Raw genomic sequence first — 16,401 nt, 5'->3', positions numbered from 1 at the left:
TGTCTTTTCCTATAGATTTAGTGTCTGTGTGTCCTTTCCTATAGCCTGTGTGTCTGTGTGTCCTTTCCTATAGTCTGTGGGTCTCTGTGTGCGTGGGGCTGTGTGTGCTTTCCTATAGTCTGTCTGTGTGTGTGTGTGTGTGTGTGTGTGTGTGTGTGTGTGTGTGCTTTCCTATAGTCTGTGTGCTTGTGTCTGTGTGTCCTTTCCTATAGCTTGTGTGTCTGTGTGTCTTTTCCTATAGTCTGTGGGTCTCTGTGTGCGTGGGGCTGTGTGTGCTTTCCTATAGTGTGTGTGTGTGTGTGTGTGTGTGTGTGTGTGTGTGCTTTCCTATAGTCTGTGTGTCCTTTCCTATAGTCTGTGTGCTTTCCTATAGTCTGTGTGTCCTTTCTTATAGTCTGTGTGCGTGTGCGTGTATCCTTTCCTATAGTCTGTGTGCTTTCCTATAGATTGTGTGTCTGTGTAGAGATAATATGTTGGTGTCAAAACCTGCACCATGCGTACAAATAAATGTGGCACTGAAAGTATTTTACACAGAACAAAATGCACACGGGCGATGGGGTGGGGGTGCCCCTGTGTCCTAGATACACTGTGAAATGACCCGGTATGGGAAACCCCTGCACTGCAGAGCTCACACTCTAAGTGGTATGTTGGTAGAATGACAGACAGATGGGACAGTGAGCAGAACCAGGAGCCCACACTGATCCTACAGAGGGACACTCGTGGCCGACATAAGGTAGGCAGAGTAGGTGCCGATATAGATGGGAGCGGCCATCTTTTTACATAAGATTAAACGCATTCCATCCCGGTCTAATCAATAATATAATCATTCCTATAATAACTATTTCATATAGCCTTTTTCTCCCAATGGGACTCAAAGCGCGTCACAATGACAGTATAGCGCGCGGTACGCAGCACATAGGAACGTTACAGACACCGTCCCTGCCCCGTGGAGCTTACAATTTATGTTTTGGTGCCTGAGGCACAGGGAGATAAAGTGACTCTCCCAAGCTCACAAGGAGCTGACACCGGGAATTGAACCAGGCTCCCCTGCTTCCCACGCCGTGTCCCTGTTATCAGAGTCAGTGGGGTCTATGCACAAAGCAGGGATAAGTGTTTTTAAGTGAGATAAATGCCTGGTTGCCTGCATGCGAAAACAGCTCTGTGCTGCCTGGTGGAGGTGAGGAAGTGAGAATAAACAGCAGGACTTGGCTGTGTAAACCCCCTACCCCACCTACCAGGGGGAAACAAGTTGGTAATCTGCATTACAGGGGTCGCATGGAGCCCAGTTTCAGAATAGGTCAGATTGAGATATCTGCAGAACACAGAAAGAAGGCTGAGTATTTCTGGGATGATATTTCACTAGAAATTATCCTTGGCACATCTGTAAGAGTGAACCTCTTCACCCCCCCCCTCTGATCTCACTGACCCCCCCCCCTCTGATCTCCCTGACCCCCCCCCTCTGATCTCCCTGACCCCCCCCCCTCTGATCTCCCTGACCCCCCCCCCTCTGATCTCCCTGACCCCCCCCCTCTGATCTCCCTAACCCCCCCCCCTCTGATCTCCCTGACCCCCCCCCTCTGATCTCCCTGACCCCCCCCCTCTGATCTCCCTGACCCCCCCCCTCTGATCTCCCTGACCCCCCCCTCTCCCCCCTCTCTGATCTCCCTGACCCCCCCCCCTCCCCCCTCTGATCTCCCTGACCCCCCCCCTCTGATCTCCCTGACCCCCCCCTCTGATCTCCCTGACCCCCCCCCTCTGATCTCCCTGACCCCCCCCCCTCTGATCTCCCTGACCCCCCCCCCTCTGATCTCCCTGACCCCCCCCTCTCCCCCCTCTCTGATCTCCCTGACCCCCCCCCTCCCCCCTCTGATCTCCCTGACCCCCCCCCTCTGATCTCCCTGACCCCCCCCCTCTGATCTCCCTGACCCCCCCCCTCCGATCTCCCTGACCCCCCCCCCCCCTCCGATCTCCCTGACCCCCCCCTCCGATCTCCCTGACCCCCCCCTCCGATCTCCCTGACCCCCCCCTCCGATCTCCCTGACCCCCCCCCCCCTCCGATCTCCCTGACCCCCCCCCTCCGATCTCCCTGACCCCCCCCCTCTCCGATCTCCCTGACCCCCCCCCTCCGATCTCCCTGACCCCCCCTCCGATCTCCCTGACTGCACTTAGTAGGAATCTGGAGTGCAGACACTTCACATCTGCTGTGTAGGGGGGGGGGGGGGGGTGTTATCTTATGAGTTGCTAATGCATTGCTCAGGTTTCATATTAATGAGCCAATGCAAACAATGAAACCCAACCAGACTTCCAATCTCTGCCGCACAGTGTCCCACCCCCTCCCGGGCGCCCGGCGCGCTGCTCCGTGTCCCACCCCCTCCCGGGCGCCCGGCGCGCTGCTCCGTGTCCCACCCCCTCCCGGGCGCCCGGCGCGCTGCTCCGTGTCCCACCCCCTCCCGGGCGCCCGGCGCGGCGCTCCGTGTCCCACCCCCTCCCGGGCGCCCGGCGCGCTGCTCCGTGTCCCACCCCCTCCCGGCGCGCTGCTCCGTATCCCACCCCCTCCCGGCGCGCTGCTCCGTCTCCCACCCCCTCCCGGCGCGCTGCTCCGTATCCCACCCCCTCCCGGCGCGCTGCTCCGTATCCCACCCCCTCCCGGCGCGCTGCTCCGTATCCCACCCCCTCCCGGCGCGCTGCTCCGTATCCCACCCCCTCCCGGCGCGCTGCTCCGTCTCCACCCCCTCCCGGTGCGCTGCTCCGTGTCCCACCCCCTCCCGGGCGCCCGGCGCGCTGCTCCGTGTCCCACCCCCTCCCGGCGCGCTGCTCCGTGTCCCACCCCCTCCCGGGCGCCCGGCGCGCTGCTCCGTGTCCCACCCCCTCCCGGGCGCCCGGTGCGCTGCTCCGTGTCCCACCCCCTCCCGGGCGCCCGGCGCGCTGCTCCGTATCCCACCCCCTCCCGGGCGCCCGCCGCGCTGCTCCGTATCCCATCCCCTCCCGGGCGCCCGGCGCGCTGCTCCGTGTCCCACCCCCTCCCGGCGCGCTGCTCCGTGTCCCACCCCCTCCCGGGCGCCTGCCGCGCTGCTCCGTATCCCACCCGCTCCCGGGCGCCCGGCGCGCTGCTCCGTGTCCCACCCCCTCCCGGGCGCCCAGTGCGCTGCTCCGTATCCCACCCCCTCCCGGGCGCCCGCCGCGCTGCTCCGTATCCCACCCCCCTCCCGGGCGCCCGGTGCGCTGCTCCGTGTCCCACCCCCTCCCGGGCGCCCGGCGCGCTGCTCCGTGTCCCACCCCCTCCCGGGCGCCCGGTGCGCTGCTCCGTATCCCACCCCCTCCCGGGCGCCCGCCGCGCTGCTCCGTATCCCACCCCCCTCCCGGGCGCCCGGTGCGCTGCTCCGTGTCCCACCCCCTCCCGGCGCTCGGCGCGCTGCTCCGTGTCCCACCCCCTCCCGGCGCGCTGCTCCGTATCCCACCCCCTCCCGGGCGCCCGGCGCGGCGCTCCGTGTCCCACCCCCTCCCGGGCGCCCGGTGCGCTGCTCGGTGTCCCACCCCCTCCCGGCGCTCGGCGCCCGCCGCGCTGCTCCGTGTCCCACCCCCTCCCGGCGCTCGGCGCCCGCCGCGCTGCTCCGTATCCCACCCCCTCCCGGGCGCCCGGCGCGCTGCTCCGTGTCCCACCCCCTCCCGGGCGCCCGGCGCGCTGCCTGTTATCATTATGCTTGTTTATATAATGGCCACCGTGCGTTAGGCTGAGTCCCCGCTGGCGCTGAGCACTCCAAGCATGAGCGCCGGGTGTCCTGTCATTTACACGCACGCGCGCGGGGGGGCATTGAGCGCTGGAAAGTTAGATTGTTTTTGTTTACATGAGCGCCGGTGAGCGTGTGTGCCCACGCGCGCGCACACCGCGTGAGCGGGGACTTACATATATCTATATATGTAAGTAACCGTGGCAAGCGCCACCCGCTCAGCGCTAGCGGGGACGCAGCCTTAATATGCAGGCAAGCATATTATCCAGGGGATTATTTCTAACCTGATACAGGAACACACACACAGGCATACGCATAAATATATACCGTATATACACACACACACACACACACATATATATAACACATACAGGCACGTAAACATATACCTACACATATACATACGCGTAAACATATATCTACATATACAGGCATACCCCGGTTTAAGTACACTCACTTTAAGTACACTCGCGAGTAAGTACATATCGCCCAATAGGAAAACGGCAGTTCACGCATGCGCCTGTCAGCACGTCCTGAACAGCAATACCGGCTCCCTACCTGTACCGAAGCTGTGCGCAAGCGGGGAGACTATAGAGCCTGTTACAGATGCGTTATTTACATCAGTTCTGCACGTATATGACGATTGCAGTACAGTACATGCATCGATAAGTGGGGAAAAGGTAGTGCTTCACTTTAAGTACATTTTCGCTTTACATACATGCTCCGGTCCCATTGCGTACGTTAATGCGGGGTATGCCTGTATATGTGTGCGTGTGTGCGTGTGTGTGTGTATGTATATAGGAGGATATAAGAGGGAAAGGGAATAGGGGAAGGGGAACACTCTCGCTACCGTCTGCAAATATACATACACTCCTACACATATACATATACACACATACCTACAGATGCATACGCATAAATACACACATACCTACAGATGCATACGCATAAACATATACATACACACATACGTATGCCTATACACACGTACATATGCATATACGTGTACAGACACATATACACACATACACACAACGTACATACACACACACACAATACCCTGAAGAGCTGACAACCTCGCTGCTAATCGCCCCAGCGTAATTTAACCCCTGAGCGCCTGAGAGAGTGATGTGTGGTTCTCTGTACGTGTTGAGACCCTACCCTGGGCTTTTTGCCATTACATTAATTGCAACGTGCTATATGGAGACGTAATTAAGTGCAACTTGGCCCCGCTTCTGCCGGGGGCGGGGGATGGGGGGGGGGGGGTTGTGTAGGGAGAGGGGGTAATGGGAGAATTTCTAATTCAGCATAGTTTAGTCTAGCAGCCCGTCACAAAACAGGCTAACCCACTGCCCTTTAGTGTCGCCGCATATAAAGAGTCGCTATAAATGTCTCGGCGTTCCGGTGCGTTCCGGCTCACTAACATTTCTTTAACTTATTTTAAAATGTAGTTTAATCTTTTTCTTTTCTTTTTTTTTTTTTTGCCTATGTGTTATTTTTGTATTTTGGCAATTTGGGGCAAAAAATATAAATAAAATGAATGATTTTGCCGGTTTTTCGTGGACTTCACGCAAAACTACGCAACTGTATCTAGCGCCCAAAATTCATAGGGGTTAAAAAGGGATTTTACATAACAATGTAATAACCACCACCGCCTACTCCCTGTAAGAACATTTCTGCCGTTCTCTTCCAACTCCTAATAATTCCCCCCCTCCCCCTCCCCTTACAGTCCTACTAGTGAACCGTAGTAGTGAACATTATACAATGTGGTGTAAAGCAGGCGCTATAGGCGCCGAGATCTTATAATCTCATTTGTGATGACTGAAGCTAGTGTGCAGGATGCATGGGCCTAAGGGAAGTTGCCACGTCGTCGGTTGGTTCTTCCTACTGTTCAGATGGCGGCGGCCATATTGGATTCACCATGAGGGACATTGGCAACTGACGTGGCAATTATCTCGGTAACCGGGGAGTCCCCCTGTTCTGCTCCATGGGACCGCCGGGCGCGATCTAACCTAAAAAAAAAACTTTCTTTGGGCATGACGTAGTCCGCGGGGGTGCCAGTGCTACATGACATAGTGACTACCACTTGGGGCACTCGGGTTTAGGGCCCATTTGTTTGAATAGGGCTTTAAACCTACTTGACGAGGGGAACGCGGTTTTAGCACAAATTAAATAGGGGCCAGAGTTTTTTTATTTAATTGGAAAACCACATATTCAGGGCTGCGTCAGTGAAACGCGTTGAATCATACATGAGCGAAACCTAAAAATAAATCCTTATTGGTGTGAGAAAAGGGATTAGCCCACGTAGCAACGTGTATAGAAGTAGCATCACCATGTAATTGTCTTGTCTGCCGTTTTATAACGTAGCGCCCGTCTCTGCCGGAGGGCCGGGTTACAAAGTATTTCCACACGCAGTTGGTTTCTTTATAATAACAACAACCCTGAACATTGTGACTTTATTGTGTGTGTGTGTGTTGTATATATTATATGTAGCAGAAACCCAAACTGGGCAGTCGAAGTTCCTCCATTAATATGCTGGGGAAACAAAATGGCCGTGGAACCGCTTCCCAGCGCTGGGGGGGAAAAGTCCCGCTCCGTTCAGTTAAATGGGGCTTCAAATCTTCTCTGTTGGATATAGAATAACCGGAGCTTTTGCACCAAACCCCAGTGCATCTTGGTTTCAGAATAGTTCTGCAAGTCTCGGGCGGAATCTATTGTTATTTGTACGGGGCTAACATATGCCATAGCGCAGTACAATGTGTAAGGGGGTCAATAACATTGTATGACAAAATAGCACATATATGTTAAAGAGGAAATCCAAGCTGGCGATCCTTTTTTTTTTTTATAACATACGTGTGAAGCAGGGGGTGTCCGGAGCTGAACCCCATTAATTTTGGCTCTGGGGACCCCCTGCTTCCAGAGATACACCTCCCATAGGGTGTTGCCGGTAGCCGCTTAGCTAGCTGGGGTTCACGTAATGGCGACGTTTTGTGCGACTTCCTGTTGGCCCGCGTGACGCGGGTGCTGTAACCCTTGATGAGATACCGGCGCCCACTTCAGAGGTCAGTATCTCGGGACGCAGGGGGTTCCCGAGGCTGATAAGAATGGGGTTCAGCCCCGGAGCCCCCCCCCACCCCTCGCTTCAATCCTATGTTAAAATATAGTACTGTAGTAATAATTTAAAAAAAATAAAATGATGAATTGCTCCTTTAAGACAAACTGGGAGAGTAGGCAGGAGATCACTGCCCCGAGGAGCTTGCAATCTAGGAAGTGGGCAGTGAATGCCCGAGGAATAGTGTGCGCGGGTTTCTCAGCGAGGGGTTCGGCCGCCACCGGCTGGAGTGTGCGGTTTGGGGGGGGGGGGGGAACAGTACGAGAAATACGTCCGGATTAGGTCCCCTTGAACAAGTGTATTTAAGGAGCTTTGAAATAATCCTATTCTAAGCACGACCAGGAGCTCCCAACCCTATAACCTCTGACCCCATCACTCAAGGGGCCAAGGTGGTTGGTCCGGCTTCTCGTGTGTGTGTGTGTGTGTGTGTGTGTGTGTGTGTGTGTGTGTATATATATATATATTTGCTCCACACCAATTCTCCCCCCTTCCCCCACCCCCCCCCCCCCCCCGGCCCTTTTTCTCTTCCCGGTTCCCCCGTGCCATTAGGGCAAGGGTGAGCAACTTCATTCCTCAAGGGCCACCAACAGGTCAGGTTTTCAGGATATCCCTGCTTCAGCACAGGTGGCTCAATCAGTCTCCATTTCAGCACAGGTGGCTCTGCCTGCAACTGAGCCACGGATTGAGCCACCTGTGCTGAAGCAGGGATATCCTGAGAACCTGACCTGTTGGTGGACTGGAGTTGCCCACGCCCTGCTTTGGGGTGTCCTGATGTCTGACCGGGGCCACTGCTGTTCTTTTGTTCCAGCTCAGCAAAGGGTGGTTGTTTTTTTTTTTTTTAAAGAGACAGGGCCCGGCTAGGAGAGGCAGACAGCTGTGTCCTCTCCAAATATGGACCTGCTTCTCTGTAATTTGATCATACTATAAAAAGAAGAATGGGGAGAGGTGGGGTGGGGGCGGGGGGGGGGGGGGGACTGCTGCTTAATTAAAACAAGATCCGGCAGTGGGGTGGAGATGCATTTTTAGTAAAGTTTCGTAGCTTTAACCCATTCACGGCTGGGGGCGGTCGGTGCGTGTGGAAACCAGACTCGCGGCAGTGCGTTGAATTGCATCGTTTGTCATTTTTCCGTAGGGGGATCCGGGGGGATCCTATATTGGGTGTGAGCCACTGGCTGACCCATATAGAGAGCCAGTGTGGAAATGGTACCCTGTAACATGTAAGCACTGGGCTTTTCAAAGGTTGTCTTTTCGGGGGGTATTTACTTGCGTCCGATATTAGGGTCTAAGGGCTTGATCCAGTTTACTTATGTATGTATATATTTATATGGCGCCATATAATCATAATAAGCCGTCGATGTACACAGCGCTATACAGCGGTAACACACGTGACCTAATAGGAATAAGCGCTTAATCACATAGCGTGTTAGGCTGAGGCCCCGCGGCGGTCGGCGGCGCGCGCGGCTGCGTGAGCGCGGGCCACCAGCCCCTTACTCCAAGTGTGCTTGTCCCCGCCGCCTCCTCCGAGACAGGGCTGACTGCGTGCTGTGACGCGTCGGCCCGCCGGAGCTGCAAGCTCCTGGTGGTTTGCCGCGCTGACGCGTCACGTGGTGCGGCAGTCAGCCAATGAGGAGGGGAGCTGCCTGGAGCTACGGGAGGGAGGTCTGATCTGCCTATCATCTGTACAGCATGGAAGCATTCCCCCCACCCCCCTCCGGTGCCCGTTTCGCAGGCTGTGTGTGTGTGTATTGTGGGGGGACGGACGGACCGGGGGGTGGGAGGGAGCAGCACGGTGAGCGAGCAGCAGAGGGTATGTGTGGGGGCTCGCTGCACCCTCTTGCAGCCCGGGAGACCCCCGCTGCAGCCCTCAGCTCAAACCACCCCCCACCCCCCAGCTCCCTATGGACCGCAGGTCAGTTGCCTCTCCATGCTCCGCCTGCATGCAGTGCGGGTGCGCTGACTGAGGCGGCGGAGCCTCGGGATCTCCTTTCCCACTGTCTGACTTTGCTGCGCTTGCTGTATTATAAATGCCCTGTTCTGTATTGTCTTTGGGAAGCACCGAGTACACTGTGGGGTGCCGTATAAATACAGACATCCATACAAGTAACATTAGGGAAAGGGAGGCCCTGCCCCGAAGAGCTTACAATCCAAGTGTCACTATGCGTCACGGGCAGTTAACGGCGGATCGAGCATCCGATGGCTCGTGTTGGAGCTGGGTGAATCCGGGCGTCGGTATCTGCGTGTGCAAAGCTATTACACACGTGTTTGTAAATTGTTAAATCATTAAAAAAAAAATTGTCTCGCGTGTGCGTGCGCAGAAATAATGTATTTGCAGCCGGTGATACCTTTCTGTTATAAGCACCGTCTGCATATCATTGTTAACCCCTTGGCTGCCAGTGCCGTGCACTGCCTTGTTGGTACCTCTTTGGCAGACCCGGCGTTTGGTTAAGACCCGGCGTTTCCCGAGCAATGCCCCTTTCCCTCCCTCCTTCCCCCTCCCCGTTGTGCGCCGGCAGTGCCAGGGTTAAAGAAATGGTGCCTGCAAATGATCGCAGCGCGGGAAATGTGTCGCCAAGTGGGACTGCGCCTTTGAGCGCCCCCGGGGGGGAAAACAGCAGGTTTGAAAGCCGCTGTTAATATACAATAGGGTCTTGTGTATTGCGGTCCCTAACAGATAGGCATTCTAGTCTGTGCTCAGCGCCGGTATTGTGCACACACAGCCCCGCGCCTCACATCCAGCTCCCAGAGCCTCTCCTCTGTCTCTCTCTCCTGGATGCATTATAACCTCCTGCGCGTCGCTGTGTTTATCTTGGCTGCATGGTGTTTGTTGAGGAATGGGAACGTAACTTTTGGCCCGGGCCTCCTTCAGGCGGTTATGCAGTACAGGCGCCGCGACGGAGCGCACGACGTCACGCGCGCCTGTACTAGAAGCGATCCGTGGCCTGTAGGACTGGGGGGCGGAGGGGGGGGGGGCGTGCCTGTGACTTCACGTGAGCGGTTTGCCCTCATTGGCTGAACCGCGCGTGTGACCCGGGGCCGTCACGCGGCAAATTCAAGCAAATTTGTCTGGCGAAGTATCGGTCTGTGCAGGCACGCGCGCTGTATGGCCGTGCTCATTGGCTTTGTGCATTTTAATTTCGGCTCGCGCAACGTTGCGGGGCGCCGTCGCTTTAACTATGGACGCGGCCTTTGCCACCTCGCAGCTGTGTCACGGGAAGAAATCCTGGAGCCCTGCCTGCGCATTTCCTGTGTTCTTCTGTTACCAATGAAAGAGCAGAACGACCGCGGAACGCGTCGACATCCTCGCCACATTCTCTAGTACAAAAATGTGCATTTTTATGTTGCGGCGTCGTCCTTTCATTTGCATGTAATTTCCATAAGTCAATAATTCAGTGTGTGCCACTTGTGATATAGGAATCCAATCTCTTGTATTATGTGTGTACTGTATGCATATATCTCGCATGTAAATATTATACACAAGCTGCAAACAATAGGTATATATCAAATATAACAGGGAGATTCCAACAAATAATTTTTGGGGTGAGGGTAAACTTTTAACCCTTCCAATGCCAAAGGGCCAGTAATGCACATTCCCTATACACTACAAATAAATTAATTTGCGCATTCTTGTTTCAATAATAATGTGTGTGTGTGTGTGTGTATTCAAAGATGCACACACGTATGATATACGTGTGTTAGTGTGTATATATTACATTCACACATCTGTGTATAGATATACTGTGTTCAGGTGTGTGTTTATTTATAAAGTAGGAGAGCACCATAATGTAACTCAGTACAGGATGTGACCCTAAACCTATCCGCTGCCGGTGTGCGCTGTCTCCGCTGCCGCTGTGCGCTGTCTCCGCTGCCGGTGTGCGCTGTCTCCGCTGCCGGTGTGCGCTGTCTCCGCTGCCGGTGTGCGCTGTCTCCGCTGCCGGTGTGCGCTGTCTCCGCTGCCGGTGTGCGCTGTCTCCGCTGCCGGTGTGCGCTGCTTCTGCTGCCGGTGTGCGCTGTCTCCGCTGCCGGTGTGCGCTGTCTCCGCTGCCGGTGTGCGCTGCTTCTGCTGCCGGTGTGCGCTGTCTCCGCTGCCGGTGTGCGCTGTCTCCGCTGCCGGTGTGCGCTGTCTCCGCTGCCGGTGTGCGCTGCTTCTGCTGCCGGTGTGCGCTGTCTCCGCTGCCGGTGTGCGCTGCTTCTGCCGGTGTGCGATGTCTCCGCTGCCGGTGTGCGCTGTCTCCGCTGCCGGTGTGCGCTGTCTCCGCTGCCGGTGTGCGCTGTCTCCGCTGCCGGTGTGCGCTGTCTCCGCTGCCGGTGTGCGCTGCTTCTGCCGGTGTGCGCTGTCTCCGCTGCCGGTGTGCGCTGTCTCCGCTGCCGGTGTGCGCTGCTTCTGCCGGTGTGCGCGGTCTCTGCTGCCGGTGTGCGCTGTCTCCGCTGCCGCTGTGCGCTGTCTCCGCTGCCGGTGTGCGCTGTCTCCGCTGCCGGTGTGTGCTGTCTCCGCTGCCGGTGTGCGCTGTCTCCGCTGCCGTTGTGCGCTGTCTCCGCTGCCGGTGTGCGCTGCTTCTGCCGGTGTGCGCTGTCTCTGCTGACGGTGTGCGCTGTCTCTGCTGACGGTGTGCGCTGCCTCCGCTGCCAGTGTGCGCTGTCTCCGCTACCGGTGTGCTCTGCTTCTGCTGCCGGTGTGCTCTGCTTCTGCTGCCGGTGTGCGCTGTCTCCGCTGCCGGTGTGCGCTGTCTCCGCTGACGGTGTGCGCTGCCTCCGCAGCCGGTGTGCGCTGTCTCCGCTGCCGGTGTGCGCTGTCTCCGCTGCCGGTGTGCGCTGTCTCCGCTGCCGGTGTGCGCTGTCTCCGCTGCCGGTGTGCGCTGTCTCCGCTGCCGGTGTGCGCTGTCTCCGCTGCTGGTGTGCGCTGCCTCCGCAGCCGCTGTGCGCTGCCTCCGCAGCCGCTGTGCGCTGCCTCCGCTGCCGCTGTGCGCTGTCTCCGCTGCCGCTGTGCGCTGTCTCCGCTGCCGCTGTGCGCTGTCTCCACTGCAGCTGTGCGCTGTCTCCGCTGCCGCTGTGCGCTGTCTCCGCTGCCGGTGTGCGCTGTCTCCGCTGCCGGTGTGCGCTGTCTCCGCTACCGGTGTGCGCTGTCTCCGCTGCCGGTGTGCGCTGTCTCCGCTGCCGGTGTGCGCTGTCTCCGCTGCCGGTGTGCGCTGTCTCCGCTGCCGGTGTGCGCTGTCTCCGCTGCCGGTGTGCGCTGTCTCCGCTGCCGGTGTGCGCTGCCTCCGCTGCCGCTGTGCGCTGCCGCCGCTGTGCGCTGCCGCCGCTGTGCGCTGTCTCCGCTGCCGGTGTGCGCTGTCTCCGCTGCCGGTGTGCGCTGTCTCCGCTGCCGGTGTGCGCTGTCTCCGCTGCCGGTGTGCGCTGTCTCCGCTGCCGGTGTGCGCTGTCTCCGCTGCCGGTGTGCGCTGTCTCCGCTGCCGGTGTGCGCTGTCTCCGCTGCCGGTGTGCGCTGTCTCCGCTGCCGGTGTGTGCTGCCTCCGCTGCCGCTGTGCGCTGCCGCCGCTGTGCGCTGCCGCCGCTGTGCGCTGTCTCCGCTGGCGGTGTGCGCTGTCTCCGCTGCCGGTGTGCGCTGTCTCCGCTGCCGGTGTGCGCTGTCTCCGCTGCCGGTGTGCGCTGACTCCGCTGCCGGTGTGCGTGAAGTCGGAGGGAGTGGGAATGCCTTCTAGCATCTGCAGCCAGAGTCCCTGGAACAAGAGAGCCCTGTGTGACCCGAGCCCCGGGCTGCGCGTGTGTTTGTGTACGAGCCTGCGCTGGCCCCAATTAAATACATGGCATGTAACCCACACATGATAGACTGGCTCCCAGCCACCTGAAGCCGCACAGGAACCCTGGCTGCAGAGCTCTCTGTTCCTTAATGACTGCACGCTGCTGCGTACTCATCACGTGCACCAGATTAGCCGTGTATAGTGTGCGTGCACGACCGGGCGCCATTTTTAAAACCCATCTCTTTTTTCCTTCAATTTGTATTCCTTAACTTTTTTCTTTTGCCCACAGATTTCATTGGGAAGCAGTAATCTTATAAATTAGCAGTTTTATATTTTAGAAAAACATGGGTGTCCAAAATTTATATATATATTTTTTGCACGGCCCCTTTAAATATGGCTGACGTGAGCATGTTCTAGCAAAGTCCTAATATTGCCAACCACGGCAATACGGCCTTATTTCGGTATGATCAATTAACTCAGCGGTGCGCAAACTGGGGGACGCGAGACTTTTCAGGGGGCCTCTGTAAACTTAATTACCAGGCTCTGGTCATGTGTCTCTGTGACAACGGGGGCGTCAAATGAAGCCCGTTGCCATGGAGACATGACGCCACGGGTCACGTGACGTTACATGACCCCGCAGCATCATTTGATGCATCGTTAGATGCGAGGTGGGGGCGCGACCGAGGAGGGAGCAGTTAAGGGGGGGGCACAGGCGCGGAGAGTTTGCGCACGGCTGCCTTAACTAGCGTAGTGTACTACAGCACCCACTGAATACTCTTCAATTTGTCACCGTTTTGTTCTAGAGAGAAGTTTGGGGGTCTAAAATAAAAACCCATTAAACACATCTGGATCCTTTGCCCCCCCTCCGGCAGCTAACGGGTTACATTCTGAACCAACTGATTGAAAAGGCAGGGAAGCTGTTACATGCCGAGTGCTTTTACTTTGTGTTTCTATTTGCATGCCATTTCCCAGAATTCCTTGCTGCAGTGGAAGCACTGCATGCTGGGAGATAATGGAGAAAAGCCGGGTTGCAGGCCTGTCTGAGGAGACATGCAAATGTCTTCACCCCCCCCCCCATCATTTTCTGTTTTACTTTATGGCAAACGCAACATCTTGGTGAAGAATTGGCAATTCTAAAGACCTGGCCATTTTTAGAAGAGATAAAAAAGCAAGTTACCAGGGCAAATAGTCTGAGGCCTTTAAAAATGGCGACAGGAAATGGTATCTGCTTTTTCACTTTATCTGTGAAGGCCTGGCTGTGTCTGGCTCAGACGTTTCCTCCCTGTCCCCCCCCCCTGGGAGGGATATCAGAAAAGACCCCCTTGATATGTCAGTTGTGTGTCCATTGAGTAGTGTGAACATGTGCATATGTATACAAGGCTGCGGAGATAAGCGTCACCCTCACAGGGCAATCAACTCTCCCCCCTCCCCGAAAACCCCCCCCTGGGCTTCAATGGAGAGATCAAACTGCAGCTCCGCTTTGCAATTCTCACCCGCCATTGTCATGCCAATGGGCGGCCCTGTGATATGGAAGCAGGGTAACGACTTCACAGACGGTTTTAATGTATTCGCAGAGGCAGCGCGGGGTTTATCTGAGGTGTGTGTGTGTGTGTGTGTGTGTGTGTCTGTCTGAATCTTTTGTCGGCATCAAAGGAGAACAGAGACGTTAGCGAGAGCTAATAGAGCTGGAGTAGGATGCAATTTCAGTGCCATGTCTGCAGTTCCCAGCTCCTTGGTTTATATATCAAAGGTTCACTTAGCAACATGTATTGGCAGTGTGATTAAAAGGAACGCGTTCAGCCGCTTCAGCTCGGGAGTGGGTCGGTGATGCTATGCAGCAATTTGCGGCACATTTTCTCAAGCCCACTGGGTTTTTTTTCTCTTTGTGACTTTTTGCTTCCTATGGATTAAGACAGGGGGTGGGGGTCAACTCCACCCCTCAAGGGCCACCAACAGGTCCGGTTTTCAGGATATCAGCACAGGGGGCTCAGTCTAGGACATTAGAATCACTGCAGGTTTCCAGGATATCCCTGCTTCAGCACAGGGGGTGCAGTCTGTGACTGAGCCACCTGTGCTGAAGCAGGGGTATCCTGAAAACCTGACCTGTTGGTGGCCCTTGCGGACTGGAGTTGGCCGCGACTGGCATAGTGCGTGTCCCCTCTACACAGGCTCACACATTGATCTTCTCGTTGTGTAGGTGTCGGCAGATGACCGCTGTGCGAGCGGCCTCTTCACTAGCGCCGGCGACTGCTGCTCCCCGTGCCCCCCAGGCTTCGGGGTGGCTGTTCCCTGCGACGTCTCGGACACCACGTGCGAGCCCTGCACAGAGAGTAAGTGACCGGCAGGAGCGGAGCGGGTGTGCGGGGAATGGAGCATTAAGGCGAAGGAGCAGTCTGACGCGAATACCTGCCTTTGGAGTGGGAGAGCCCCGGTTTAAATCTCCGTGGCGGCTTTTTCGCGTGACTTTTCGCGTGACCTTGCGCAAGTGACAATTCCAATGCGCGTCAGGAATATGGGATTGTGAGTTCTTTGGCCGGGTAAGGCTGCGCTTAGAGTGCGGCGGCGACGCGACGTCGCCTGAAAACAAAAGCATTGCCGCCGTCGTAAGCGCTTATAGTAAGCGCGGCGTGACGGCAGCGACCAAAAATTTGGAAGCCGGTAAAATGACATGTGACCAATCTGAACCAATCAATGGCCAGGTCGCCAGCGACGTCGTCGAAAGTTAAATTATAACTTTTGCGGGTGACGTCACCTGTCTCCGTCGCGCGCACTATAAGCGCGGCCAGAGCCGTAGCCATTCTCTCCTCTAAGCCAATAATCAATATGCTGTGAAACTGCTACCTATCTGATAGAGAAGAGAACAGCTCCATTGTAATGAATGGGACTAAAATCTTCTCCAGCTCGGGGAAGCCGGAGAAACTTCACTAAACACAGAATAAGGGCCTAAGCCAGACAAGGAATGCAGCAGTATTGATTATTGGCTGTTAACTGGCTATTAATGAAAGTTGGAAAGGGACAGATTCCCCGCCCCAAATAAGTCCCCGCCCCAAATAAGTCCCCGCCCCAAATAAGTCCCACCACAGTGGTTGTCCCTCCTCCGTCCCACCACAGTGGTTGTCCCCTCTCCGTCCCACCACAGAAGTGGTCCCCCCTCCGTCCCGCCACAGAAGTGGTCCCCCCTCCGTCCCGCCACAGAAGTGGTCCCCCCTCCGTCCCGCCACAGAAGTGGTCCCCCCTCCGTCCCGCCACAGAAGTGGTCCCCCCTCCGTCCCGCCACAGAAGTGGTCCCCCCTCCGTCCCGCCACAGAAGTGGTCCTCCCTCCGTCCCGCCACAGAAGTGGTCCCCCCTCCATCCCGCCACAGAAGTGGTCCCCCCTCCGTCCCGCCACAGAAGTGGTCCCCCCTCCGTCCCGCCTCAGAAGTGGTCCTCCCTCCGTCCCGCCACCGAAGTGGTCCTCCCTCCGTCCCGCCACAGAAGTGGTCCCCCCTCCATCCCGCCACAGAAGTGGTCCCCCCTCCGTCCCGCCACAGAAGTGGTCCCCCCTCCGTCCCGCCACAGAAGTGGTCCCCCCTCCGTCCCGCCACAGAAGTGGTCCTCCCTCCGTCCCGCCACAGAAGTGGTCCCCCCTCCGTCCCGCCACAGAAGTGGTCCCCCCTCCGTCCCGCCACAGAAGTGGTCCCCCCTCCGTCCCGCCACAGAAGTGGTCCTCCCTCCGTCCCGCCACAGAAGTGGTCCCCCCTCCATCCCGCCACAGAAGTGGTCCCCCCTCCGTCCCGCCACAGAAGTGGTCCCCCCTCCGTCCCGCCACAGAAGTGGTCCCCCCTC

The 16,401-nt window shown here is 57.1% G+C and overlaps 1 protein-coding gene across 1 annotated transcript in view; it reads left to right on the top strand.

Annotated features, from left to right (window-relative positions):
* Positions 1-16,401, top strand: part of LOC142487943 (tumor necrosis factor receptor superfamily member 16-like) — a 46,097-nt gene that overhangs the window by 9,120 nt on the left and 20,576 nt on the right. Inside the window, exon 2 of the mRNA XM_075588101.1 lies at positions 14,773-14,905. Coding sequence (XP_075444216.1) covers positions 14,773-14,905 — 133 coding nt within the window. The remainder of the gene's footprint in view (positions 1-14,772; positions 14,906-16,401) is intronic.

Source organism: Ascaphus truei, chromosome 2 (genome assembly GCF_040206685.1).
Source record: "Ascaphus truei isolate aAscTru1 chromosome 2, aAscTru1.hap1, whole genome shotgun sequence".
In the NCBI taxonomy this organism is placed as follows: Eukaryota; Metazoa; Chordata; class Amphibia; order Anura; family Ascaphidae; genus Ascaphus; species Ascaphus truei.
Note: the sequence above shows the minus strand (reverse complement) of the source record. Positions and strands in the feature narration are given on the sequence as shown.